General features: G+C 36.3%; 1 protein-coding gene across 1 annotated transcript in view; it reads left to right on the forward strand.

Moving 5' to 3' along the window:
- Positions 1 to 1,049: 1,049 nt before the first annotated feature.
- The window catches only part of LOC104621173 (protein broad-minded-like), a gene marked incomplete at its 5' end in the record, with an annotated part of 39,819 nt that continues 13,323 nt past the window's right edge, over positions 1,050 to 27,545 (forward strand). The window contains 7 exons of the mRNA XM_010287592.1: positions 1,050 to 1,133; positions 13,272 to 13,341; positions 14,137 to 14,252; positions 15,209 to 15,363; positions 17,038 to 17,178; positions 19,047 to 19,235; positions 22,534 to 22,638. Of these exons, the coding sequence (XP_010285894.1) occupies positions 1,050 to 1,133; positions 13,272 to 13,341; positions 14,137 to 14,252; positions 15,209 to 15,363; positions 17,038 to 17,178; positions 19,047 to 19,235; positions 22,534 to 22,638 (860 nt within the window). The remainder of the gene's footprint in view (positions 1,134 to 13,271; positions 13,342 to 14,136; positions 14,253 to 15,208; positions 15,364 to 17,037; positions 17,179 to 19,046; positions 19,236 to 22,533; positions 22,639 to 27,545) is intronic.

Genomic DNA, 27,545 nt, shown 5'->3' on the forward strand with positions numbered 1-27,545 from the left:
TCGTTACTCTCTAGATACACTTCCTTGCTTTGCATTATTGTGAAAAGAAGGTTTTATCACTACTCTTTAAATCACGTTTATCATGACAACAGCAGCTGTTTTAGGATAGCATTTGCTTACAAAAAATGTTTGTTGTTGCTCTCTTAGATTCTTAATATGGCTTATCTCAATATGGGCTTCCTCCATGCAGTATTTCTAAAGGCTTCCTTGTGTCCTTTGTTTAAACCTATAAGGTAGCAGTGTGCTCAGTTGCAGGACCCTCAAACTTGCAGAATTGAGGAACTGGGAACAGTTTTTGCTAATGATTTGTCATTGAGAGTTCTTGCTAACTTCCTGGCTAACATCCTGTTAAGGTGGGAGATATGATTTCCTACATAGTGACCTGATGTTAGCATCTGACTTATCTTTGCTGTGTCTGCAGACTCAACGTTCCATGTAAAGAACTGAATAAGAACATTATGGTCATCATAAGATACAGAATTACCCAAAGGAAATGCTCCTATTGCTTAACGTTAAGCGAACAATTTTTATCTTGTGATGGCATAGGTGGCTTTTATCAGGTTTTTTGGAAACAGCCCTTAAAACTTCTTTTACTTTTGTTAGCGTCATTTTGGGGTGGTGTGGATTTGGGGGGGGGGGGCATTGTTTGTTTTTTTGTTTGTGGTTTTTTTTTTTCTTTCCTGTCTACATACCGAGACAAATGTGGTAAGATATTGTAGTTTAATTATAGTTAATTTTCATTTCATATTGAAGCTGTGTAACAAATTCTGAAGTAATCCTTGGAGGATATAAAGATCATATGGGATTCTCTTTCCGTTTACACTTAATATATTCTCAGTAATGGTATTAAAATTTAATTTAAGTTAGGAATGGTGTTAGGAATGCAAAAGCACAATGCATGCTTTGAATTGTTCCCCCATAACAATATGAATAAACATAGAGGAATTCAAATAGCTTTAGTTTCTCACACATTGTCATTTTGTTAGGTAATGTAGTTCCACATCTTGTTCATTGCCTCTAATGTTTTAATGGTTTTTTACTTTTTGCAGTTTTGGCAGAATTAATTGAAAAGTTCGTGTCACATCTTTCTGAAAGCCAATTGGATTGTTATTTCAGCATGGGAAACTATAAAGGTCAGTTTCCTAATAATTTATTGCCATGCAGCCTCTTCCTATTTAAATTACTTTCCTTTTAAATGTATCTGCAGTATTTTGGGTGTTGTTTAAAATGTTCTTTAACAATTCAGAAATTCATTAGTTAACTAGTGGGAAATACCTCACTTCAGAGCAAAAGATGATGTCCTTGAGTATAGATAATTATTAGTGATGGGCTCTCACGTTTCTGTATGTATAATGGAAAGATGGAGATGCAGAACAGGTGAGGGTATGATTCCAAGTATTTGTTAACACCTATTATGGAATGATTTGCAAAGATGGTAACATAAACATTTAAGATGATGTAAGCAATCTGGCTCACCTTTTGAAAGCTCCATAATATATAATCAACCCAAAAGTATGCAATTTATGTTACATTAAAGGATGTGTATTAAACAACTGCTGTTGCTGGCAGAGTAATCTGCAAAATTAGAAGTTCGAGAAGCATTGTTCATATCTGCCGGAAAATGCACTTTCATTATTTAGAAAAACCCAGGACTTTTCTCTTAAGTTGTAGTTCAGTCATTTAGGGTACTTATTCTGCCACAAACTCTGAAGAGCCAAGTCTGCTTTGGGGAGAATCTGTTATTTATACTGATACTTTAATCTCACATCCATAGGATGCAAATATAGTGTCCTTGGAGACTTCAGACTTGCCTTTGAAGTTTCAAAGCATAAAAGCCCTTTATTAATTTAGAGGATCTCTTTCTTTTATGTAGTAGCCTTTACCTTCTGAATGCTTGCTAATGGAATACTCTTAATTTTATTTGAGAATCTCTCTCTTTGCTTAATGAAGAGTTGTAGAAGTGACAGTTCTTTCTGTCACTATTTTATTTTTCCTTGAAAGATCCTTAAAGTTTTTTCTGTTGTCCTGCATTAGTTTGTCATTTACTTTTCAACTTCTCAGGAGGCACAATGAGCAACAAAAATATTTTCATCAACTGGTAAGAGTTGCGATTTACATATTTCTGACACTTCCCAGTTCAAATGATGATTTTGATGGTCCCTTTAAAAACCCACATCTTCATGATGTATTTGATACCTAGACTGCCCCTCTTGCTCCTCTCTGTACATCTCTCTTTTTAGGTTGCAGTTCAAAGTATCATGCATTCTTGAATGATATGGAAAGCCCAGGTGTAGTTTTCTGCCTTGGGGAATGCCTATCTCTCATTTCTTTGGAGAACAATGTAGCCTGCAGACCTAAATTTTCAGGTTATCTTAGTGTTTCATGTTAGAAAAACAGGGAAAACTGCTTGGTTTGAATAAAGGAACAGCTGACTAGAGGAGGAACAAACATCTAACTGCGCAACCTCCCAGTGGATGTCTTGCCCAGCAAAGACAGCGTCCTGCTGTTTCTTAATCATAACAGCGAAGTGCTTCCATCTAGTGTGGAAGGACCCTAATGAAGGGAAGCAGTAGTCCATACTCTGTTCACTTAGGTGTTGAGTACCTTAGTTTCAATCTACTCTTGTCTAACTTTTGTTCAAAGCTAGGATTTAAAACGTTCAGGAAGGTGGAACCTGGCTCTTTTACTTCGTCAATGTGTGGTTTCACCATGAACCATTGATTAGGTGGAGTTGGCAACATTGGAGTTGGCAAACACTACATTATTTCTCTAAATATAATCTTATTTATCTAAAATTTAATGCTAGATTGAAGAAGAAACACCAGGTTTGAAATTCCTGTGACAATTTGCATATATTACATTAAGTGTTTAGAATGGAAAATCTCAAAGAATAGGTACAGAAACAAAACAAAGATAACATAGTAAACACCTTAATTGTTGGTTTTCTTGAGCTTGACAGATTTTCTTTCCATGATAAACTAACCTAGGTTGTATGACATTCCTTTTTGTATTTTCTGTTTTTCTGTTCATTCAGTTTTATACAGGCACTATTGGACATTACTTCTGGATAAGTTTGCCTGCTCAGTTCTCAAATAAAAGTTCCAAAATGTAAAGGGTTGGCTAATGAACAATTTTTATTTGCAAATGCTTGTGATATTCCCATGTGCTTTAATGAAAACAAGTTTGGAAATGGGAGAGTGAGAAGCCTTCTCAAGGATAGTCAGTAGTCTGGTGGTAAGAAACTGGTGTCAAATATAGGTGAAGGCGTCTTAATGCTTTCTTTCCCTGTCAGCAACACCATTGTCACAGATGCTTTTTGTGAAGAGTTTTCCAGTCCAGAAAACAGTGTTACTCAGGCAAACAGCATATGTTTCATCAAGGGTTTATTTTTAAGTTTTATAGGAAAATAGTTATTAAAATTTCATAGCACCTTTTTCAGATAGGTGAAGCAATGAGTTTTGTCCAGGGTAACTATTTTAGACATGCTGATTGACATGAAAGTGAAACAAAAATCTGGTTCTAAAATTGAATATATGATGGTACTCCACTCTGCAACAGTAAAAGGTCTTGATTGTAAGAATCAGTTGTATAGCTAAATTTACACTCATTTCTGGCTCTTTTTTACATCATAAAACGTACAGTGTGGCATTCCTATGAAGACAGGGGATGGGCTTTGAGAACACAGAGTCTGTATTATGCATTCCATGTTTGTACAAAAGGGACAAATAAAACACACTCACATCTTTATCAGACCTTATTTACTTAAAATTAGGTTTCTCATTCTGTCACTGATTGAATAGTGGTTGATCAGATTTGTATATATTTCCCAGGATTTTCTGCTAATGTGTATGAAGGGTTGGAATTTCTCCAAGGAGAAAAATTAATTATTGAATGCCATGTTATTTCACAGTATCTTTTCCATATCCATATGTGTAAGCACTACTTAAGCTAAATCCTAAACCTACTGTTACAGTAGAGGCATTTTCTGAATAGGTAAAGCTAATGAACTGTTAGAAGGTAAACTATATTCCAGATGCATCTTTCTGGCTGCACATCAAAGTAAGCCAAACATGTGCTTGGCTGTCGCATGTGGCCACCATTCTCTTGAATAAATTTGGGTCTCAGGAACTGAAAAACAGTTTCTAACAGTTGTTTAATTTTAATGAAGAGAAGCCACAATTTTCATGAAAGTGAATTCAGTACAATGCATAGATATTCAGTGTTTATCATGTTTCTTGAAATGAGAAATTGATTATCTTAAAAAATGTCAACTTTCTAAACCTGTAGGTAGTTGTAATTAGAATAACAGAGTCATCCATCTGCTGTGGAGGCCCTCGGGATTTCAGTCTATTATAAAATTTGCAAATATGGAAAAATCAAATTAGTTTGGGTTGTTATCATTTTCAAGATATGAGAGAAGGAAAAATATCTGATAAAACACTATGCAGTTGCAGTGTTTAATTATAAATAGCAACACAAATCTTCCTTGAAGTTTACTTTCTGCTAGCAGCAGTGATACTGCTGTGATGTGGAGGCAGATGAGTAAAATAGCATACAATATATACGTTAGAAGTTAATGAACCCTGTCTGTCCTCTTTTCCAGTATTAATACTTTCTAGTTCACTTTCGTTTTTCTTTCTTCTTAAAAAAAACCCAAACATAATCATTGAAAACCAAATTATTGATGTCTGGCTGTAATAGGCAATGGGATGGCAAGAAACTGAAATTCGCTATGGTAGTAAAATAGGAATGACTCGTTAAGGACATGAAGTTCCTAAAATAGCCACTTGTTGTTTCTGTTGGCAAATGCCAGTTCATTGCAACATAAATGCTTTGTGGAAATGTCTTAGTTTTCTCAAGGTTCCAACAAGCCCATTTCTCAGAGAGTCTCACTTGCAGAGTCATCTACTATGTAAGTATCTGGACTTCTTAATCGGTCTCCTCTATGTGCTGCAGACTGCCCAGCCTTGGGAATGCTATGACCTTTTAGGGTCAGATGGTTTTTTTGGTAGCTCTGGTTGTGTAGGTGACCTTGCAGTTGAATTTTCTATTTCCACCAAACTTTGCCTCTGAAACAGCTCTGCCATGTACTGCTAGTGGAACAGAACCTCAGGGATTTCAGCTCTTGGCCATAAAACTCAAACGTCATGGTGTGTTCCTTCTCCAGATGAGGCTTAGTTCTCTGGCTCAACAAAGTCTCTTAGGAACTTTCTTCCATTTAATGAGCTCTTAATATTCTAAGGGTCAGGTGGTAATGAACTCAGAAATTTTAAAAATGCCAATGGGAAGCGATCAGTATAGAGCTGATCAGGAGGAGTAGTAAATAGAAATACATGACTACAACCCCAAATTGGGCTGAAAGGGAAGGAAAAGGAATGGTATTCTTCCATTCTTCCTGCATCATGTGATGAATGCACTTCTTTAAAGGCGCTGTTAGCAAAAAGCATTTTGCCCTTTGCCAGTTTATATGTAACTAGACTGAAAATGTGGTTTGTTCTTAATGATGCTGCTACCAAAAATAACTTGAGTATTTGTGATGACCAATACAGAAAGAAGTTCTAGGTATGAATATTTTGATCTTGTATTGTTATGAGAAGCATACTGATGACATAACAGATACTTTCAGTAGTCAAGGTGGAATTGCACCTGAGATTACCTAGCTCTGATGAGAAGCCAACAACATTCTCCAGCAATTATTCTTGGATCTTTTTTACATTGTCTCCATTCACAATACAAATCCAACAATAATATTACTTTTCTTTGAAGCGGGATCTTTTTATAGACCATTCTAACAATGAACATAAGGTTCAAACTGTCAGAAGTGCTCTAGATGAGTAGCCTGGTGGAGATGTGTCGCGGTTTAGCCCCAGCCGGCAACTAAGCTCCATGCAGCTGCTCGCTCACTCCCCCATGGTGGGATGGAGGAGAGAATCGGAAGAGCTGCTCGCTCACTCCCCCATGGTGGGACTAATGGTCGGAGATAAAGACAGTTTAATAGATAAAGCAAAAGCTGCACACACAATCAAAGCAAAACAAGGAATTCATTCACTGCTTCCCATCAGCAGGCAGGGGTTCAGCCATCTTGAGGAAAGCAAGGCTCCATCATGCATAATGGTTTCTTGGGAAGACAGACGCCATGACTCTGAATGTCCCTCTACCCCTTCCTCCTTCTTCATCCCAGCTTTATATATTGAGCATAATGTCATATGGTAGGGAATATCCCTTTGGCCAGCCTGGGTCAGCTGTCTCGGCTGTGTCCCCTCCCAGCTTCCTGTGCACCCCCAGCCTCCTTGTTGGCAGGCCGGCATGAAAAGCCAGACAGTCCTTGACTGCTTAGCAACAACTCAAAACATCAGTACGTTATCAACATATTCTCATCCCAAATCCAAAACATGGCCTCACACTAGCTTCCATGAAGAAAATTAACTCTATCCTGGCTGAAACCAGGACAAGATGACACCATCAAAAAATGGTAGCAAAGTGGCAGAAGAGAATATAATGAGAAATGTATGACTTCTGCTCCGCCCCAACTCTAAATAATGTTTTAAAATAGAAAATTTTTATAAGGACATCAGAAGAAGAGAGGATAGGTACTGACAAAACACAAAGTTCTGTACTGACTGCTTGGTCACCTAGCCACTAACAGTGTCAATGTTTAGATACCTGTTGAAGAGTAAGTAAAAAAACTCTTTTTGTTAAAAAAAATAATGTTGTGAGTTCCACAATTTTGATTTCTATCTATAAAGCCAAGGACTAGAAATCTGATATAGAACATGATGACACACTTTAAAGATTTTTGAAGCATCTGCAGAAATTATGCAGGTGGCTCTGGCCATCATGGGATTTTCAACAAATGTTTGCAGTATTGTTACTTACATGGCTCCTTTGAATCAAAAGCATTTTTCATCCATACAAAGAAAACTAATCTTTCTTACCATCACTGAAGTTAAAATTTAACACTCATTAACATTTTGCAAAGATTATTTATATAGCCATAAAAACATTTGGCTTGGGTACCAGGGAGTGAAAAAACTACATCAATAATATGAGCAACATGTTCAGTCATTCCCTCCACTTAACACAAAAGGGAAGCCAGTAGTTTCTTTGGGGTAACAGCAGTTAAACAGGGAAATAAATTAATTTTTACCTGAAGACCATACAAGTTGTATGAAATATGCCATAAATCTGTTTCAGTTTGGCATGCTGTCATTTCAGTAACACAGAATCATTAAGGTTGGAAAAGACCTTTAAGATCATCAAGTCCAACTATCAACCTGAATGAATATGAATGTCATGTAGCCCATTTTCTGACTTAAGCACATAAAAGCTTCTTTAGGGTAAGAGGGAAAATGAATGAGAAATCAATCTTTCAGTTGAGTTGTATAGTTGACTGAAGTCCAGTCTGGTCAGGAATAATACTACTGGACTGTGCGTGCCAGTTAACTTCCTCTGAAGTGTTTGCAGCCATAGTTTAAGTCTAATAATAATATGTAATTGCCTTTACAAATCATGCCTTATGGGATGTCAGTTTTTGTGCTCCTGAATGCTACAAAATGCTTTGAGAAGTATTGCCCATTGAGATGTTTGAAATGGGCATGATCAGAGTTAGTACAAATGATCAGTCATGACCTTGAGGCAAGGAAACACTGAAATTGCTTAAAGAATTGCTCCCTATCTTCCCTTCATCGTGTTCTTCCCATTCCCCCTAATCCCTTTTGACATTTACAATTGCTCAGTTTTGCAGGAAGACCTGGAAGATAAAAAACACAGAAGACAATCAGCCCATCTTTTCCTATTGACCCAAGATGAAAACCTTTTTTTTTTTGTTCTGCAATAAATAAATAAATAAATAAATAAGGAAAGGGCTTGTAAGCAGGAGTTAATCCCCACTTCTCCCCAGGATCACCTGATTTGTATCAGGAATTATCCAGGATGCACAGGCTTGCTTCTCTTTAAAGATTAAGACTAGACAGAATAGAACAAAATAGAATTATTTAGGTTGGAGAGGACCTTTAAGATCATCAAGTCCAATCGTCAACCTAGCGTTGCCAAGTCCACCACTAAACCATTTCCTGAAGCACCACATCTACAAGTCTTTCAAATACCTCCAGGGATTGTGACTCAACCACTTCCCTGGGCAGCCTGTTCCAATGCTTGACAACCCTTTTGGTGAAGAAATTTTTCCTCATATCCAATCTAAACCTCCCCTGGTGCAACTTGAGGCTGTTTCCTCTTGTCCTATCACTTGTTACCTGGGAGAAGAGACCAACACCCACCTTGCTACAACCTCCTATGACCTAGTTGTAGGGAGCGATAATGTGTCTCCTCAGCCTCCTTTTCTCCAGGCTAAACAACCCCAATTCCCTCAGCTTCTCATAGGACTTGTACTCTAGACCCTTCACCATTATTGTTGCCCTTCTTTGGACATGATCCAGCACTTCACTGTCCTTCTTGTAGTGAGGGGCTCAAAACTGAACAGTATTCGACACGTGGCCTCACCAATGCTGAGTACAGGGGGACAATCACTTCCCTAGTTCTGCTGGCCACACTATTTCTGATAGAAGCCAGGATGCTATTGGCCTTCTTGGCCGCCTGAGCACACTGCTGGCTCATGTTCAGATGGCTGTCAACCAGCACCCCCAGTCCTTTTCTACTAGGCAGCTTCCCAGTTACTCTTCTGGAAGCCTGTAGCATTGCATGGGGTCGTTTGGCTGACCAGATCCCTCTGTAGAGACTTCCTACCCTCCAGCAGATCAACATTCCCACCCAACTTGGTGTCATCTGCAAGCTTACTGAGGGAGCACTTGGTCCCCTCATCCAGATTGTTGATGAAGATTTAATAAGAACTGGTCCCAATACTGAACCTTGGGGAACACTGCTTGTGACTGGCCACCAACTGGATTTAGCTCCATTCACCACCAGTCTTTGGGCCCAGCCATCCACCCCAGTTTTTACCCAGCAAAGAGTATACCTGCCTAAGCCAGGAGCAGCCAGTTCCTCCAGGAGAATGCTGTGGGAGACGGTGTCAAAGGCGTTACTAAAGTCTAGGTAGACAACATCCACAGCCTTTCCTTCCTCCACTAAGTGGGTCACCTTGTCATAGAAGGAGATCAGGTTGGTTAAGCAAGACCTGCCTTTCATGAACCCATGCTGGCTGGGCCTGATCACCTGGTTGTCCTATACGTGCTGCATGATGGTACTCCAGATGATCTGCTCCATAACCTTCCCCAACACCAGGGTCAGACTGACAGACCTATAGTTCCCTCCATCCTCCTGGCCCTTCTTGTACATGGGCATCACATTTGCTAACCTCCAGTCAGCCTGGACCTCCGCAGTTAGCCAGGACTGCTGATAAATGATTGAAAGTGGCTTGGTGAGCACTTCTGCCAGCTCTGTCAGTACCCTTGGGCAGATCCCGTCTGGCCACATAAACTTTTGTGTGTCTAAGTGGCGTAGCAGCTCACTAACCATTTCCCCTTGGATTATGGGGTCTTTATGCAGCTCCTTGTCCCTGCCTTCCAGCTCAGGGGGCTGGGTAGCTGGAGAACAACTTGTCTTACTATTAAAGACTGAGGCAAAGGCGGCACTAAGTACCTCAGCCTTCTCCTCATCTTCTGTCACTATGTTTCCCCCCACATCCAATAAAGGATGGAGATTTTTTTCTTCTGAGATAAAAGTTATAAAGTATTTATAGAAATATTTTTTATAAAATAAGCAATAGCAGTCAAACACACTTTACGTAGGAATCCCAGGTTCAGGCTAACTGAACCAGGTGGGACTAGTTGCTCAATGAGCCCTCTTTGTCCTTTTTTGCCTTACTCCCTACCTTCACCCCTCCTCCCCACTCAAGCAACAGGCATCCTAATTATCTCTCTTTTTGGCCTCCTGTGGAACACTGAGTTTGATTTAGAGGTGGAAGGGTTGGAAACAAGAGGAAGATTACCAAATGATAAAAAGAAATGCTTCCTTAATTTTTAATGTGTAGTGTTCTTTTTGGGGTTTTTTTTGTTTAAAGTTATCACTGGCAATTAATAGTTTGCAAACCTTGGTGTTTCAAAGGAAGCATTCTCTTTTTCGAATGAATAAGATTGTATTGAATAGTGGATTTAAAGAAATTTGTTTGAGAGCAGACATACCAGTATTTCATATGATTAGCTTATCTGAAGTATGTATGGTAGGTTGCTAATGTAAAGAGCAGTTGCATGGCTTAAAAAAAAAAAGTATCATTTAGACTTAAAAATGGTCCATATTTACTGCTGTGGGGTTTTTTGTGCATTTTAGAATGAGAGATAAGATCAACTTTCTAGAATTTTTTTTATTTATTTGTAAATCAGCTCCTAGAGAATTCTGATATCCTTCAAGTCACTAATTTCATTTTGGCTTAATTTCTACTTTACAATGTTTTACATTTTTAAAGAAAGAAGTGTAAAATACCAGTTCAACATAGAATTTTTGTTCTATTAGATAAATGAAAAGGAACTTTCCAAAGCATGTTGTTCATTCCATGTAACGATAGCCACAGTGCTGTATCATGTTGTTATTTAATTGACAGTTCAGAGAGGTGTTCTGTCTTTTGAGGATAAATGGCATTCTTATTTAGAAAATTGATCAGTTAGTGCCTTTTGTTATGAAACCCATTGTGTTTCAAGACAGTTATAGCAGGTGTATTGATAAATATCTGTCAAATGAGTTTTGCAGAAAATTAAATTCTGTATATTAAATCAGAGATACCATGAGCATCATTACAATAGCAGAGTCACAACATACTCCTGCAGGCTTACTAGTCAACTTTTTATCCATGGATTGCAATATGCAGTATTTCAATATTCCCCTTATTGTTAATAACAATTTTCTAAGCCTAATGGAGCATTTAAGGTTTCTAGGCTCAGTTTTTAATCAGTGGGAAGTGGTCCTTTGTGTAATCTAAATGACTCTCTAGTTTTCTAAAGTCTAGTCTTCCCAGTCTACTAATTGGTAAACAAAATGGAAAATCAAAACTTTTGACCCAGGAAAAAAAATGACAGCTTGTGTGTTCCCATTCTGATTTGTGGATTTGCAGCAACTTGACTGCCTAGTGTACAGAGCTATGATTATACCGAATACACTGGTGTACGATAGCAAGAGATTTTGCCTTGATGAGGTACTGTGTAATACAGAATTATTATTCAACCCGAACTATACGTTAATGTTATCTTCTTTCACAATACAGGGGAAAATATCAAAAGGAAAATTGATAAGGAGAAAACCCTTCTCGGCAACTAAGAAATTATTACAACAGAGAAGAAAAGTCAATGACAATCAATGAAATTAGTTGTGTTCCTTTAATGTTAATGGGAAATAAGCATTCAGTATTTGCTGCATACTATTACAGAATGGAAACTGGGCTCAGATCGTGGGTTGTGATACAGCTGTTCCTCATTACACCCTTGCTAGACCGGGATACCAGCTCCTGCGTGTCCATCCACAGGAGGATCCACCTCAGAATGGAGGTGGGACTTCCTTGTGGCTTATTGGTTGTTATACTGTTTGCCTCTCCCCTGCCATTAAATATGGTCGTGCCAGGACTGAATTAGCCATTAGTCATAGCCAACTCATTCAAATTCCCCCTGGCTTGTCTTCCATCACGGTTTCTAGGGTATAAGTATGCCTCTTGCCTTTGCAATTGCAAACAGGAACCTGAAAATGAATTGACTGTTGGCATGGTAATTGCAGCTTGAGTAAACAGGTGACTTGGAACAGGAGCTGTAAAAAGAGGTGAACTGTTTCATTCGTCTCTCTGGGTTTTTAACTGAAATGCCCTGTGATTTTATGTGTATTCTTCCAAATATTGTGTCACTGGTATACTATGCAAAATATATTTGAACTTCTGGTCTTTGGGTAAAGAAAACCTCTCTGATGTGGGACTGCTATTTCAATCCCATCTGATTATTAAATACATTTGTTTTACTCAAAGACCAGTTGATTTTTCTTATATGTAAATGGAATTGTCAAAAGTACAAGGTTAATTTCTCATGACGCTAACACTTAGATCATTGTCCTCTATTAAACTTGTAATACAGACTGCGTTTTTTTTCTTACCATACTTTGTCTGCTGAATTTTATTGCTTCATTGTCAAGTGTAATCTTGCTGTATTGTTTTCTTCAAAAAAATTTCAACCTACTTCATCTCATCTGAGCAGAGGACTTCTTAATTTTTTTTTCTTTAACTTTTCTTCCTAACCGGAGGCATTTCTTCCCTTAACCTGTAAATATTTCATCTTTAATACCTTAGTCCTTGTTTGCTTACTAGGAATATCAAGTGTTTACCTGAATGGGTAGTTAGGGAATCCTTAAGTTTGATTTCTCTATCTGTCTGAGGGTATAGAAAAAACACATATCAAGTTATTGGGTGAACTACTTAATCAGATTTTTGCATTTATGACTTACTTACATTAATATATTTTAACTTCTGCTGCCATATCTATTGTTTACATTTTAACAAAGTATGTTGTTGTTTTTTGGTTTTGGTTTATGTAACTGCTTTGTTGTTTTTTTTTTTAATTAGCACTTTGAAAGAAGTATATTAAAGGTTTAAGCTCTCAGCTTTTAACTTCTAATATTATTGGACTGTAGTTTTTCTGAGGTAGAGTTATCTTAGATGATAAATGTACATGAGACAAACAATGCCCAATTTTTCACTGCATTTAGAATTTAAAATTTTGATAAAATCTTGCAACAGAGGTTGCTTTAATAATTTATTAATTTATCCAACTTGGATTTTTAATTTAAACAAATGCAGAAAACATATTACTGTGTGAAAGAAGAATGCATAGAAATACAGGATTTTAAAAATCCATCAGTTATAAAGTTTTCTGACATATCAAAATGGATTTTTTTGTTAGTAAGCTTGGTTTTACTGCTAGGAGACTTTTAAGACCACTGGAATGGAAAAAAAGTAGATCAGAAACTGCAGCTTTGTCTCATTTCTTGGCCTGAAGGGATAAAGCTCTATTAAGAAATGGGTCTGAAAAAGATGCTTGTTTACATCATCTGTAAAGCTAATGATAGCCATACTAAAAGCAAAGATTTTCTTATAAAGTGATTTCAATTAAAAAAAAAGTGTATGAGGAATGCAGGTTCTTCATGCACCCTTTGCAAACGCTAGTGAGCTCATTTCAAATAAGAAACAGCTCTCCAAAATTGATATTCATATATAAAAGAAGCTTTACCTCAGTATTCATTTAAAATCATATTTATCATGATACTTTATTATATTTTTTCTTTTGTTTTAGCCACGGATGCAGATGTGAAGATTGAAAGTCTTTCATCAGTGCAGCAGCTTGGTGTTGAAATGACAGTCAGGTACATGTTATTAAAATATTTCCCTAGTGTATTTCTAGAGTTTGTTTGATTTCCATGGAATGACTTTAATGATATTTAATCCATCAACTCAGTACTTTATACCATTTAAATCTAAAGATTAAGAAAACTAATTCTAACTTTGAAAATTAAAAAGGTATTAGTACATAATTAAATTATCTTTACAGATTATATAGGTTATTATCCTTTATTGTTGTAAAAGCTAATTGTAACTTGTTAGTAAGATTTACCATAAAATTACATTATCCTGAGTTATGTGTCTTTTTTTCCTCACATTACTTCTCTGCATGGTTCTGTTTAGCTAAGCTTAGTTGTATGTCATTTAAACATTTTATTTGGCTTGTAATTTGAAGAGCTGTGATGAAGGAAAAGCTAATGTGTCTGTACTTCCACCGATTGTTATCTTAAGCATTAATATTTGAATTCTGATACTAATAATTACACACACAATATACTTATATGGTATTGTAAATAATGTATGTGACGAAAATGAGTCACGTCTGTTAGAGTACTTGCTCTTCCTTACCGCAGTTTCTAAAACTGAACTAAAAGGAATTTAGATGAGGAATTGTAACACTGAGTAGTAAATGTTTAGTGTGTGTCCTTCCTAGATAAAGCATAATAGGTTTTATTAAACCATTTATGTGTATATCTGCAACGTAGCGTTTGTGATGAACAGTGCTATAATAGCTTAAATTTCGCTGGCCTATTAAATATGAGTTCTTGCTTTTTAGGAAATTTCTTTAAACAGTTTTGGTTTTTAATTTTTTATGCTAGATATGGAAGATACCTAAATTTGCTAAAGGAACATGCTGAAAATGGGCTGTGCTTCGTGTTAGTGAATTGTGAGAAATTTTTGAAACAACAGCAGAGAGATGTAGTATCCCCACTTTGTATCCTTTCTTGATGGTGTATATTATATTGCTTAAAAATGCCAGTGGAATTTGAACTCTGAATTTGGGCTTTTGATGGTGGTGTAGATGTGCAATACGTACTGAAAGAAATTTAAAAAGCGCAGCACTTTCACTTTGAAATTTTGTGAAGTTAAAATGCACACTCAATGCACTCAAGAAAATCTTCACCCTTTTGCTCCCATACTTTGTTAAAATTGTAATTCTCATTCATTTTTGTCATAAACTGTTTTGGAGTAGGATAACATCTTTCTTTGTGTGATAAAGAGGCTGGAGCAATGCACCTTTGAGCATTAATGAGTATTTGTGGTGCTCCCACAGTACCAACAGTGCTAATGGTATTGCCCATGTAACGATATGTGGCTGTAATCTGATCAATGGGAATGTTTTGACTTCTGACTCTTTTAGATCTACTGTAGAAATTTTAAAAAATAAAATGGATACCGCTTTTCTATATTCTTCAGGTATTAGACTTACATATTACTATTAAAAACACTTCAGGTATATTAGTCAGAGTATACTTAATCTTTTTTTTTTTAAGCTTTTCTTTTACTGTGGTTTTGTTCCCATGATCTTTACATCTCCTGTTTTCTTTTTCCACCATTCTCCTTTCTTGTACTGTAGGCACACTTGTTTTGATGTGGGGCTTTTTTGCATTTACATGTTTTTGTATGCTTTATTTGATTTGGCTTGACTATTTATGGACTGGAAAAAAGTAGTGTGTAGGGTAAATATCTTAAACCATTTCTCTTAGTTCAGTTTGAGAGGCAGCTGTGCCTCAAGAAGCTGCCTTCTGTGCAGCTATATTCCCCTTGTCCCATCTCTAACAAATGAGCTCTTGCCTCTGTGTGCCTGGGCCTGGGGAGGAGGAGGGCTTCATCTCCTGCAGGGCAGCGAGGAGGAGATCTCTGCCTGAGTTCCTTAACCTTCTCATGCAGGCTGCTTGCAGGAGCGCTATGCTGGCTACGACTGGTTTGCATCTTCTGTCTTCCTGATGATGTTAGGGGACAGGGAGAAGACACTGACATTTCTTCAGCGATTTTCACGTCTTCTTGTTTCAGCATTTCTCTGGCTACCAAGACTGCATCTGTCTGTAAGAATTTAAAAGCTGTTTGTTTCTGAAAGGCAACTTTGAAAGTTTCTAAAGGAGACTATCAATTTCCTTATTTTTGTGTTTTTTTTTTAATGCATTAAGTTTTCATCAAAGCCCTCTAACTGAATATGTGACCCTGAAAAATTTTCTCAGAAAAATATAGGTTTGACCTTTGCTGAAGTTGTTTAAAAAAGCAGTAAAATAACAGGTGGACTGATAGTAAAGGCAATGTTATTGCATTTTAAAGCTGGCAGTAAAAAAAATTCTTTTACTTCACACAGAATTTGTGTGACAAATTCTGTTAGTTAATGACACTAACTTTGTTAGTGGCATTATATTCTGTGTGAAGGCTGCAATACTGTTGAATGACCTTTTTTCATTATTACAGTGTGCAAGTCCATCCTTTTGTTTTTTTTTCTAGTAAAACTATCAGTTTAAAATTTTACTAAGTATGTAAAAACTAAATGCTTGACATTTTTAAATTACTAGTGTTTTGGATAAAGTTTGTAGTATAAAAAACATAATTTATACCTTTATTAGATGTGATTCCATCTATTTAAAATAAATAGATGTTTGACTTTGTACATGGTCACGTTGTCTTGAATGCTTTGAACATAAACAACTGTAGTCTTTACTAGAGAACTTCTGCATTCAATCCTCCGTATTAATATTAATTGTTTATTATTGGATATTATAAATGTCACCAGAAGTGACCATACTGATCCACTGAAGACACTGAGTCCAGCCCTGAGGTTGTTCCAGCACAATGAAATGTTGTTTATTGTGCTGTACACTGTCAGTGTTGAGACTTTAAGGGTCATACAAACAGTAGTCAGCATCGCAGGCAGGTTGCTGCAGTGCTAATGTTTGTCTTGATAACTAAATGATTTCTCTTTAACAATATTCTTGAAAACACAAAGAGAAAATTCAATAATTAACCTATTTACATAACTACCACAATGTAAACTAAAATAAAATGTCAAAACATGAATGAGGAATTATCTGGACATTGGATTGTGATGCTACCTACCTCAGGAAGGAGGAAAATTCCAAAGGGTGTGCCTTGACCTTCAAGCATGAAGCCAAGGATTCATTACCCAGAACCCAAGCACTGACATCCAGATCTTCCCATACTGATAAGACTTCTGTTCCTTTTGCTGCACAAAATAGAATTTCACTCATACCAGCCATGCATACTGCAAAGAAACATGCACACTGAAATACTTCAAGTACCATAGAAGTTCCACTCTATCCACCAGTAAAAGGGGGAAAAAAATCCAACAGAAATTAGTCTTTTTTTTTTTTTCCTTCTTCTGTTCTTTTGTTTAAAATATAACAATGGTTTCTCCATCCCTACTTTGACAAATAAAGCTTACGTGCAATAAAGAACTAGATTGCTAATGCAAACAAATAGTCAGAATATATTTAATACCAGTTTCTAACTTTTAATTTTCTTCAATGTGGTTTAACTACATGTTTTTCCTGATTGTACGACCAGCATTTTTGTTTATTCTATTTCCTGTCTCTAAAATAACTGGGGTGATTTATCCTACAAGTAAACGGGTATTTTTTTATACATTTTTCTCTACAAGGTATTTTAAAATAACACATTTTTGTGGTCTGTAATCCTTTTTGCCCAATTTTGTTATTGATGATGATGTTGTTGTTAATCAGATGCACCTGCCTATTACAACAGTGGAATCTGGCATCCATCCAGTCTATTTTTGCAGTACTCACCACATTGAAATGTTGCTGAAAGCTGAGTTACCACTTGTCTTTTCAGCCTTCCACATGTCTGGTTTCACTCCATCCCAGGTAACTGATGAAATTGTATTGAAATATTATCAACTTTTTTGATTTAAATCCACAAAATGAAGGATGTTCAGGAACTACTGTGGTTTTTCTATGCAGCGCTTACTTGTGTGGTGGTTATGAAACTGAGGGTAGGAGATCGTTTTGTATACATAGTGACTTAGAGCGTCTGAAAATAGAAATCACCTGACTTTGGTAGAGTAATGACAGTGTACTGAAGCTGATGACCATCCATTACATGTTCATGAAGAAAACTTGATAAAAATAAAATATACTAAACCCACAGATTTATCATTAAAAACGAATAGAATATCTTATTCCCTGGAAAAAAATTCTAAATTTTCCATAGGAGGGGAAATGAGTAATTTGGGATAGGTGTATAATAGGAAGCAGTTCAGGTGATATTAGACCAAAATTAATTTTGTATGTGCTATCATAAATATTACAATCAGGTAACACACTATTCTTCTATGATGAATACCAAATATTACTAAAGAAGAATATTTATCCATAATGCCAGCTTTCATTTTACCTACTTACTACAGTTCTTTAGTAAGATGGAATGCTGTGTATGGAGCATTGCTTGTAAAGATTGCAATCATGATGAAGCATAAACAGCTTCATGCAATAATGAGTTGGATTGCCAAAGCAAAGGACCTCTCACTACAGTAAGAAAGCTTATTGCTGTTCCAAGGCAAGAAAAATAGTTTTCATCTTATGTCTTCAAAATTCCTTTTTGCTACAAGATTTGCAGCTTAACGAGACTTCTTAATGGGCGCAGATGCCACTGTGGTGCAGATACTGCTTAAAAGAGTCAGCTTGGGATTTGGTCTTTGACAGAGAAGACTGGCAGATGAGGGACTTTATCTCAGCATAGGAGTGAGGTGCTTATAATAACGTTCCTATTTTGGGGTGGGAAAACACAAGAGGACAGTCACTGCTTCCTCAACTATTCCTGTGTAAGTTATACTGTATGCTTTTTTAATTGTTTGCACTCAATTAATAATAGACTAGTTATTGTTCTAAACTGCTGGCAAGGTTTTTTTGTTTGGGGATTTTTTTTTTTTTCAAATGTTACTGAAATGCCACAGGTGGGTGCCGCTGTATCTTCTGTGTGATTTTGAAGTTCTACTGCAGGATTAAAAACAAACAAGCGCTGAACTGTGAAAACAGCTCTGACATATTTAAGTGCTTGTGTCCATCAATAAATACCTGAAAACAGATTTAATGCCAGAGCACGGCTGCTGTGATCTAATTAGAGTCTTGATACTTCTGCTGCGGCATATTTTAAACACTTTAAGGATTGACTAGCAGAAGATTTGTGGTCTAGAACTAAATGAAATGTGCTGTACACATCTTAATGCATTGCAATTTAGAACTGGAAAAAGGAGTCACTAAGTGTGTTCAACACCGACTTCATAAAATGAAAACATGTCTTAGGGAAGGGCCTAACGTTCATTTATAAGGCAAAGAACTATGTTAATTTAAAGGAAAATCCACATTAAACACACCTTCATCACTGTTATTACCCTCTAGGCCACATTAAAAAAAAAAACTTGAAAAATATCACCCTTGCTTTCATTGGACTTTGAGTTTTATGTTTCAACCTCCAGAGCTGCCAGAATATATTCAGACAAGTGAGGTGCACGGATGCAGGGTGTTATATCTGCAATAACTCACTGGAAGTCTATTCAGAGGCTGTGATTTATAAGATGGTGATTCTTGACATCTTTTGTGCTTTATTCCTTTTATTTTCATAAGTAGGGTGATATAGGTAAAAGGGTCTATAGTATAGAAAAGTTAAGAGATAAACTTACCAATTATGACTGTCTACAGCAATTTAATTATATATACACTTTCATCTCATCTAGATTAGTCTGCAATGGATAACTCAGTGTTTCTGGAATTACCTGGACTGGAGTGAGATCTGTCACTACATCGCTATATGTATTTTCCTGGGTCCTGATTATCAAGTGTATATGTGTATTTCTGTGTTCAGACACCTACAGCAAGACATCCTGAAGCACACTGAAGCTCAAGATCTCCAGGTTTTTCTTAAAGTAAGGGTTTCTTTCAATTTTTCAATTGCTGAAGGGGAAGCAAAGCTCTCAAGACTTAAAATATGTATGTTACTTGATCTGAAGCTCTTAAATGAATTTCACTTACTGATTTTAAGTGGGTGAAATAATACTTTAATTTTATTTACTTCCAGGCAGGAAATTGTGGTATAGTATTTTCCAGAGAATACCTTTCCTGCATTTTGTCCTGCTCAGTTCCCTTTGTAAGCAAAGTAAATAGCCCCATTAAGTCATGAGGTCATTTGATTCATTTTTATCCATGGCCCAAATCTCATTAAACTAGATGTTCTCCAGGAAGGTGGGTTTACACGGTGGTCTCCTACTGAAGCTTGAAGAGATGTGGCACAAAGCTCAGTGAGCTGTTACTATGAACAGATGCCAATTACTGGACAACCAGCCTCACGATTTCGTATTATTTGCCACATTACAAATCGTGTTTGGTTGTTGGATTATTTTTGCAGGGTACTGCTTAGCTATGGATGCGGTCATGAACAGATACAAATATTTGACTTTTCTTCGCAGACATTTTTGCTTTTTTCTCTGGTCTTTTTTTTTTTTTTTCCTCCAGTCAAAATTTTTTTGAGAGCTATATATCTGCATCTTAGTCTGTCCTAACAACAATAGTTTTCTGACTGGTTTGCATCCAATTTATATATTCTTAAATATGAATGTCAGCTCAATAATTTTCCTTGAAAATGTTTGGTACGTATTTTAATGAGTGAATTGTTTTATTTGACCTGGTTTTGGTCAACGTGGCTTAAAAACTACTTCCTCTGGATGACATTATTGGGATAGTTTATGTAAATTACAAAAGAGAGAATCTATATGTTGTCATCTACAATATAAACAGGCCAAAGATTTGACATGGTACTGTTAAATTAGTGATAAATACTGTATATAAATGCACTACTGGAGCATTTACAATTCATTGAGTGACTACTGCAGAAAAAGAGTTAATAGCATACTTAAATTGTACTCTTGCTTTTGATAGCTCTTAACTGATCTAAAGGAAAAAAAATTATTCTGTCATTGTATTAATTCAATTTCAGCTATGTTATGGGCTTCATCTGAGTTTACTTGGGTTTAATACTAGCAAAGTCATTAGGTCAGATGCCCTTTTATTGAAATAACCAAATTCAGTTTCAAGTTTTAGCCTATTTCTCAGCACAACATTCCCAAATTCGGATTACTCTAGTGGAGCAATTCTCTTAAAAGTGGAAGTATAAAATATTCTGAGGATATAATCCAAGTTAAGAAAAAAAAAAACCAACACACCTACAACCTTTGAATATTCATTTTATATTTTTTTAATATAAAAAATGTCACATCTTGAACTTCATACTAGCAATGGCCGTTTGCAATGTGAACAAGTCCTGCTGCCTATTTTCCTTCCAAGAACTGGTAGTATTTTCTGTGTTTAAGCTTATAACATGCTTTATATCTGTAATGAAAACATGATGATTTGACAGCAATACACCTTTGTTGGTAATATCTAGGAAGTAGTTACAGCTAGCTATTAAAATTAAAAACAAATATTTCTTCTTAAAATGTAAATATACTTTCATTTGCACGTGAAAAAAAGACGTTAGAGACGACTTTGCTGTCAATTCAGATGACATTAATGCCTAGCACTTAAAAAAAGTAAAACTCCCTTTCAGTCTATCCTTCTAGTGATAAAAACCAGATGACCACCTGTGAAGGAGGTCATCTTCTATTACTCTATAATTTGCTTTTCCTATGTGCCAAGAGGAAGGTAGAAGTAACGAATTGTCCATGAACACCTTTTTCCGGTTCTTTCTGTTGGATGAGATGGGTTACTAACCGTTATGATCCCTTTGAGATATATTGAAGTTTCAGCATTAGCTGAATTTTAAATTTATTGCCTGGTCTTTTATTAATCCTATCATGGAAGAATGAAGGTGCATAGCTTTGTAATTTCCACATGTAAACCAAGAGTACTGTAAACTGCCACCTCAGTAAACCTATCTTGACTGTCTTGGTTTCATTGATTTCATTTGGACAAAATCGAGAAACTGGGGCTACAGGGTTTGTGACTTGTTGTAATAGCTCATGTAGGCCAGTATGTCAGTCTCTTCTAGGAGTAATTTAGCTACTCTTCACTTCATTTTCTGTGAGTATGGGCCACATTACTGACAACTAAGTTGCTGGCTTTAATACATGCACACATTTAAACCCTATATTGATTAACTGCTTAAAAAAAGGAAAAAGAGTTAAATACCTACTACAGACCTCTATTCAAGTCCATTTTCTTTTCCACTGTAGTCAGCCTTCTCACAGTGCATGAAGAGCAACTTGGAAGGTAAAATCATGCCTTTGCTTTCCCTTGTGAGTAGGTGAGGAGAAACATAAAGACCATCTTGAATTTCTGTTCAGATGCCAAAGTGCAGCCTTCCAAGCCTGAGTAGATGTTCTCAGGAGAATTAGCAGAGATGCACAGTCAATATACCAGCAGATACAACGTGTATTCACGAGGACCGTCTGGCTCCTGAGAGTTTTTTGCAGCGCATGCTGCCAACAGTGGTAATACTGCATAGTAGATAGATAGAGGGGCACACAAGTTATGCCACTTCAAAGCAGCAACAAATTCACCCGTTTTTCCTAGACTGTTCTTCAGGATCCTGCTTTCTGCAATGCATCCTCCCTCTCCCACTAATACAGTAGCCATGAGAAGGAACATAGCCTGTTTGTTTCTTTTTCCTGAGGGCACCTTCTTCTACTCCATGTTCTGGGATTAGTAAGAATTAATCATTTGTGGCGATGAAGTGTTTATTCTGTTTTTATTTAAGCACTCCATAAAGATCTATCTTTATCACTGATTTTAAAAATAAGTATCTACTGTTACTTTCCTGGTTTTATTGAGAATCTAGTTGGATATAAAAGGCACATTTAGCAAACTTTTAGCATGCCATGTTCTGGTATAGAAATCTTTCAAAAGAATATTTTAGTACCTGGGTTTGCCTTCTTAAAACTTACTCTGTTTTCCTTACAAATTTCTAAATGGCATGGTCTCCAAAAATGAGATGAACAACATCCACCTGAAAAAACTATTTGGTACCAAGACTGTAATTAGAAAGAACTATCTGGATGCAGAAATTACCAATTATTTTTTTCTAAATGAAAGGTAATAAAATGTGTGTATTTTGAACACCCAGGCTGTTCTGCTTGTTACAAAGTGAGCTATCTTTAGAAGCTTGGAATTCATTAAATTGGAGTGTGCATCTCTTTTTTTAATAAATGTTTTCTGTGTGTATTTGTGCAGGAAGAAGCACTGCATGGATTTCGAGTGAGTGATTATTTAGAATACATGGAAAGCTTGGAGGCGATCTACAGACCTATGCTGCTGAAAGACATGAGGAACATAAAAGTACAGAATACATAGATGAAGGAAACAAGCACTTTATTTTCCAGTTTTGGTTACATCCTTTAAAAGGATGCCAATTGATTGATATATCAGTCTTGCCTAAAGTCAGTCAGGCTGTGTAAATGTACATACTATTAAATAAATAAGGAGGGTTTTCAGAATACAGTTTTTGCAGAGGACTTCATCTAAGTTTGTTGACTTAAAATACCACATTTTCCCAGACAGGCTATATGTACAGCTTCATTTTCAGTTAGCAGAAGACAGCTTCAGAATCCACGTGTAGGATGCTGAAGTGTCTTCCTTAGAACATAAGTCTTCCTTATAAAGCCTTGAACCTGTTCCCAGATCACTCCATTGTTGTCATCTCCTTGTTGCACAGTCCTAAAATCTTCATATTTTGCTAGGGTCTGACAAAATTATTTTTCTTGGAAACAAATGTTGGTGGGGCATGAAATGTCAACAAATTAAAAACAAATTCCTTGTACATAGCTGTTCTGACTTCATGGATAAGGTTGGGAAAATGGGGTATTCAAAATACATGCAAGGAAAAAAGACTGATATTCCTCTTTTTTTAATAAAATAAATCATTTTATGTCCTAAAACATCTATTTGTAACATACACTCTCTGTTTGCGTAAGTGAATGAGAAGTCCTCGAGTGGCCTGCTTTTCATATCTCTGTAAAATTATAATTTTTAAAGATTATTAGTTTTCCTGCCTGAATAAAACCATAAGAAGCTTCATCTGTGCTTGCCTTGCATCATCAGTGAAAAGCAGGAAGTAAAACTGCTAGGTATTTTCTAACACCAGTGCAGTGTAGGTAAAATTTCAACATTGTTGAAGTTGACTGAAATTCCCCTTTCCTGTAAGGATAGATTTTAGGTAACGGTCAGTGGGCAGCTGAGGAAACATTTTAGTGGCTTTCTTTTCCATACTAGATTATATCATTGTTAAATATTATTTAAGAAATCACTATATATTTATGCACCAATTAATAGTTGTTTTTTTAACCCAGATTTCAAAGCACTGGAGATGATGTTGAGTCAATAAATAATACTCACTAAGATGACAACATATTCCTAAAATGAATACTACTGTTGACTTGTCAAGAGTGAATAAATGCCTTTGTATTTGATTGAAATCATGGCCAATAAAATAATAGTTATTGGCAAGCAGGAGGGCTTCCTTCAGTATTTGCAAGTAATCAAAGGATGTAGATGGCAAATGACAAGGTATTATCCTATGGCCATTTAATATTTTTCATACGGTCAATCAAATCTGCATCCAAATTTCAAAAAAATAAAGTATCAAGTAGAAATGTAACATTTACAATGCCCATACAGTGTTAGATGAAAAGTAAGCATTTAAGATGATAGCTTACTAACTGCAGAAATCCATAGTCTCATGGAAAGAAAATATAAAATTAGTTATTGAAACTTATTCTCAAATTTGTTATATTAATGTCTTGAAATAGAAAAGGAGAAAAAGTGGTGTCTCTTTGGTACATCCTACCCATCACCAGCTAAGCTTCCCCTCCTGTCTCTCTCACCCTGCCCCCACGGTATTTGTAGATTGCTTTGATCTTTTGCAAGATTTTTTTTCTCCCCCCTTACTTCTGTATTTTGTTGTCCTCTTCTGTTCAGGGCTATTTGTCTGTGCTTCCAGGTACTCTCTCTGTAAATAAAGCACCAATTCCCATTTCTCACAACCTGTATTCTAGCCTTTTTTTTTTTTTTTCGTTCTCCACTACAAGAGGCATTACAGTGATGTGGACTCTCATCTGTTTCTTATATACGACATCACCAGTAGAACTCTGTCTTGTGAGTTGCCCAAGTTCACGGTCTTCAGTATTGGGAAGGTTGAAAGAAGTCAGACAGTGGGATTAGTTTAGCCCAGAAGGCTGGGTTTTGGAGCAAAACTTTTTGGAGCATTTCAGAGAAGTAGTATCATCCATGAAGTAAGACACCCTTGCCTGCTTTTTCCCCTGTGCTACACTGGGTGCAAAACTGGCATTTGTTGCATGCTGGCCCTCAGACTAACAGCACTGATGTTTTATAATATTTATTCATCCATTCAGGTAGTTTTGACTAACTTTGATTTCTGAGTTTTGTCTGAAGGCCGGGTTTGTCTTTTTGTAATTATTTCACAAATGTTGCCTTCTGACAATTCCCTCCACTTTAGGCATTATGGTCTATAAATACCAGCATTATGTCATACCAGTCTACATCAATTCTCTGAGTCTTTCATGTAGTGCCACTTCATACATAGCATTTTCTTCTTTCTGGGACTGTTGAAGGGTAACATCTGATACAGAGCAACTTCACGTAGATGGGCAGATGGGAAGAAGCAGGTAAGGATGGGTTTTTCTGTTAAGGAAATTCCTAGTATAATGGCTTCCAGAGTATCCAAATCTGATATCTGGCATATGGATGGCAACAAAAGGAAGAAGGAGGTGAAAATTATCATAATAAAGCTAGCTGTCATTAAACCAAGTGTTCAAGACTCATGCTGTGTTTCAGAGTATGCTGTAGTAGCCGTAGAACTGGTTTTAAATGCTATGTTCAGAACATTTAGAAGTCCTTTTGCACGCTTTTAGAAAAATGTCCTGGAGTACAACTGGATGACCTTTTCTACATTAAGAATTTTATGTTGCATGATTAAGCATTACATAAAAAGGCCCAAGGGACCTCTGGATAGGTTCTAAAACTGATGTGTAGCTCCTTGTGGGTGCTATGAAGAAAATCAGCGAGGAATCCTACTCTAGCATTGTGAGTTGGTTCACTAGAAGTTGCTTAGGCAGTGGCTGTCATTTTCATTTCCTGTCTTAGAGGTGGGAAACAGTCTGTTTTCAGAAGTATTGCAGTCAGTAGGCAAATCTTAGTTGAAAGTTTACTTAATGGAAGAAAGAAAGTAATGGCTTTAGTGGAGGTTTTACTTAGAAGACTTCATCTCTAGACACCCTCCTCTCTTCTCCCCCCTACACATTCCCTTGTACATTCCATGTATTTCTTCAAAGCATGTTCCGTTTTCAAAAACTCAGACTTAACACAACCACCCTATCATCTAGCTCAGCCTTGATGAAGACTCATCCAGCACCTGGATTTACAAAGTCTTTCCATGAAACTACCTTAACTTTCACTTAAGGTCTTAAGATCCTGTGTTGGAAACTAGTGTCGCTCATTAATGGCATGTTCAGTGATGGCATGTAAATAGGCTTTGCAACTGGATGAAGTTAAAGTCCTACTCCACAAAAAACCAGAAAATACTAGGTTATTACTTACTTTGAGAGTGTAAGAGATTCTCTAGTGACATGAGTATCAAGTTCCTAAACAGCTTTTTGAAAACACAAGATTATTTTTGGCTTAGTCTTGGACAATAAACCTGTTATCACCCTGAGATACTAATTTTCCCTGAGTAAGTTTGCATCAATGATTCTGAAGTTTATTGAAATATGTGTTTCCCTCTTCAACCACCCAGAGTTTCTGAAAGACAAATACTGAATGTATCTTTTTATTAGGAGATTTATCCTTTCTTAGGATTTCAGTTTCATTTCAGCCAAAGTAATAGTTGCACTACTTCAATTTAAAGTTAAACGCTCTGTTCCTGTAGTTACATTTAAAGAGATTTTTGGTCTTGCTAATTACTTTGCTTAGAAAGTTGGTAAATTGCCCTATACCTTGCAGTATCAGACCCTTAGTACCTTGACATTTCCAATAACATTTCTTCTTTAGCAAATGAAACAAGATTTGGCTTCTCAGACAAAAAGTTACTTATCTGTATTCTTATAGGAAGAAGTCTTTATGCTGTGAAATGTAAGCAGCCAGCATAATTGGTCAAGTCCTTGCTGTAGCTAGTTTAATAACTAAGTATAAATTCCCCAAATGCATTCTAGTTATGTAGGCAGCAACTACCAGATAATGTTACATAGTGAAAGTTAAGCATTAAATAGTTCTTTGGTTAGAGAAGCAGGGAAAATACTATGTTTTATCAATACCTGCAATAATATTTTCTTTACAGAATGTCTGGAGTCTCAAAATATTTTGATTAGAATTTGTAATATAATAAATTTTTAGAAGTCCAACAGAAACTACAAACATTGAATTTAGACTTACCCAATATCATTGCCACATTCCTGTGAGACAAACTAAACATTACTGTAAAGGTCTTGAAAAACAACTTCACTAGATAAAATGTATGTGTGACCACATACAAAAATTCAAATTATAAAATACTTTAGAATGTGCAGTGAAATTTCTGTAATTATATACAACCTAAGAGTGAGCACAACTGACAAAGGTTTTGCCACTAATTTCTATTTTCCTGACTCTGCATTTCATAAGTTCATGGGTTTAGCTTTTTGTCCTGTCTAGAAAAAAAAATATGTTTTAAATATTTTTGGACTTCTGTGAACTGTGTTGGCTTAGCTACATTAATAAAAGAGGCAGGCAAGTATAAGGAAAGAATTATGACAACTGATAGAACCAAGTATTTCCTGACACCAGGGTCAAAGAATGCTAGGACTCCCGTAAAATCTGTTTTTTTAACCTTAATAGCAGTCTCTTTTTTTAAAATAACCTTTTTGGCATATATCTCAAAATAACCAAATGACAAATCCAGATAGTAAATAACACTAGAACACTAATATAGATGTGTTTCTAGAAATACATTTTTAAAGACACCATGGTTGATTAAGCTACCAGTTATGCAATGTCATTAGTTCCTTTATCAGCAGCAGATAATTTGTCAGGAAAATCAGCTCTTGTGCCAGGCATTTGAGTAACCCAGGGACTCTTGCCATCTTAAATAGCTATCACTTTGTATTCCTTATCCCCCAACAGAGAGAGGCACTGCAGAGCTGACCCTTAATATCAACAGCTTTCATCAATATTGCATCAAACCGATACAAAGAGGT

The sequence above is a fragment of the Phaethon lepturus genome, unplaced genomic scaffold (genome assembly GCF_000687285.1).
Source record: "Phaethon lepturus isolate BGI_N335 unplaced genomic scaffold, ASM68728v1 scaffold3255, whole genome shotgun sequence".
NCBI lineage: Eukaryota > Metazoa > Chordata > Aves > Phaethontiformes > Phaethontidae > Phaethon > Phaethon lepturus.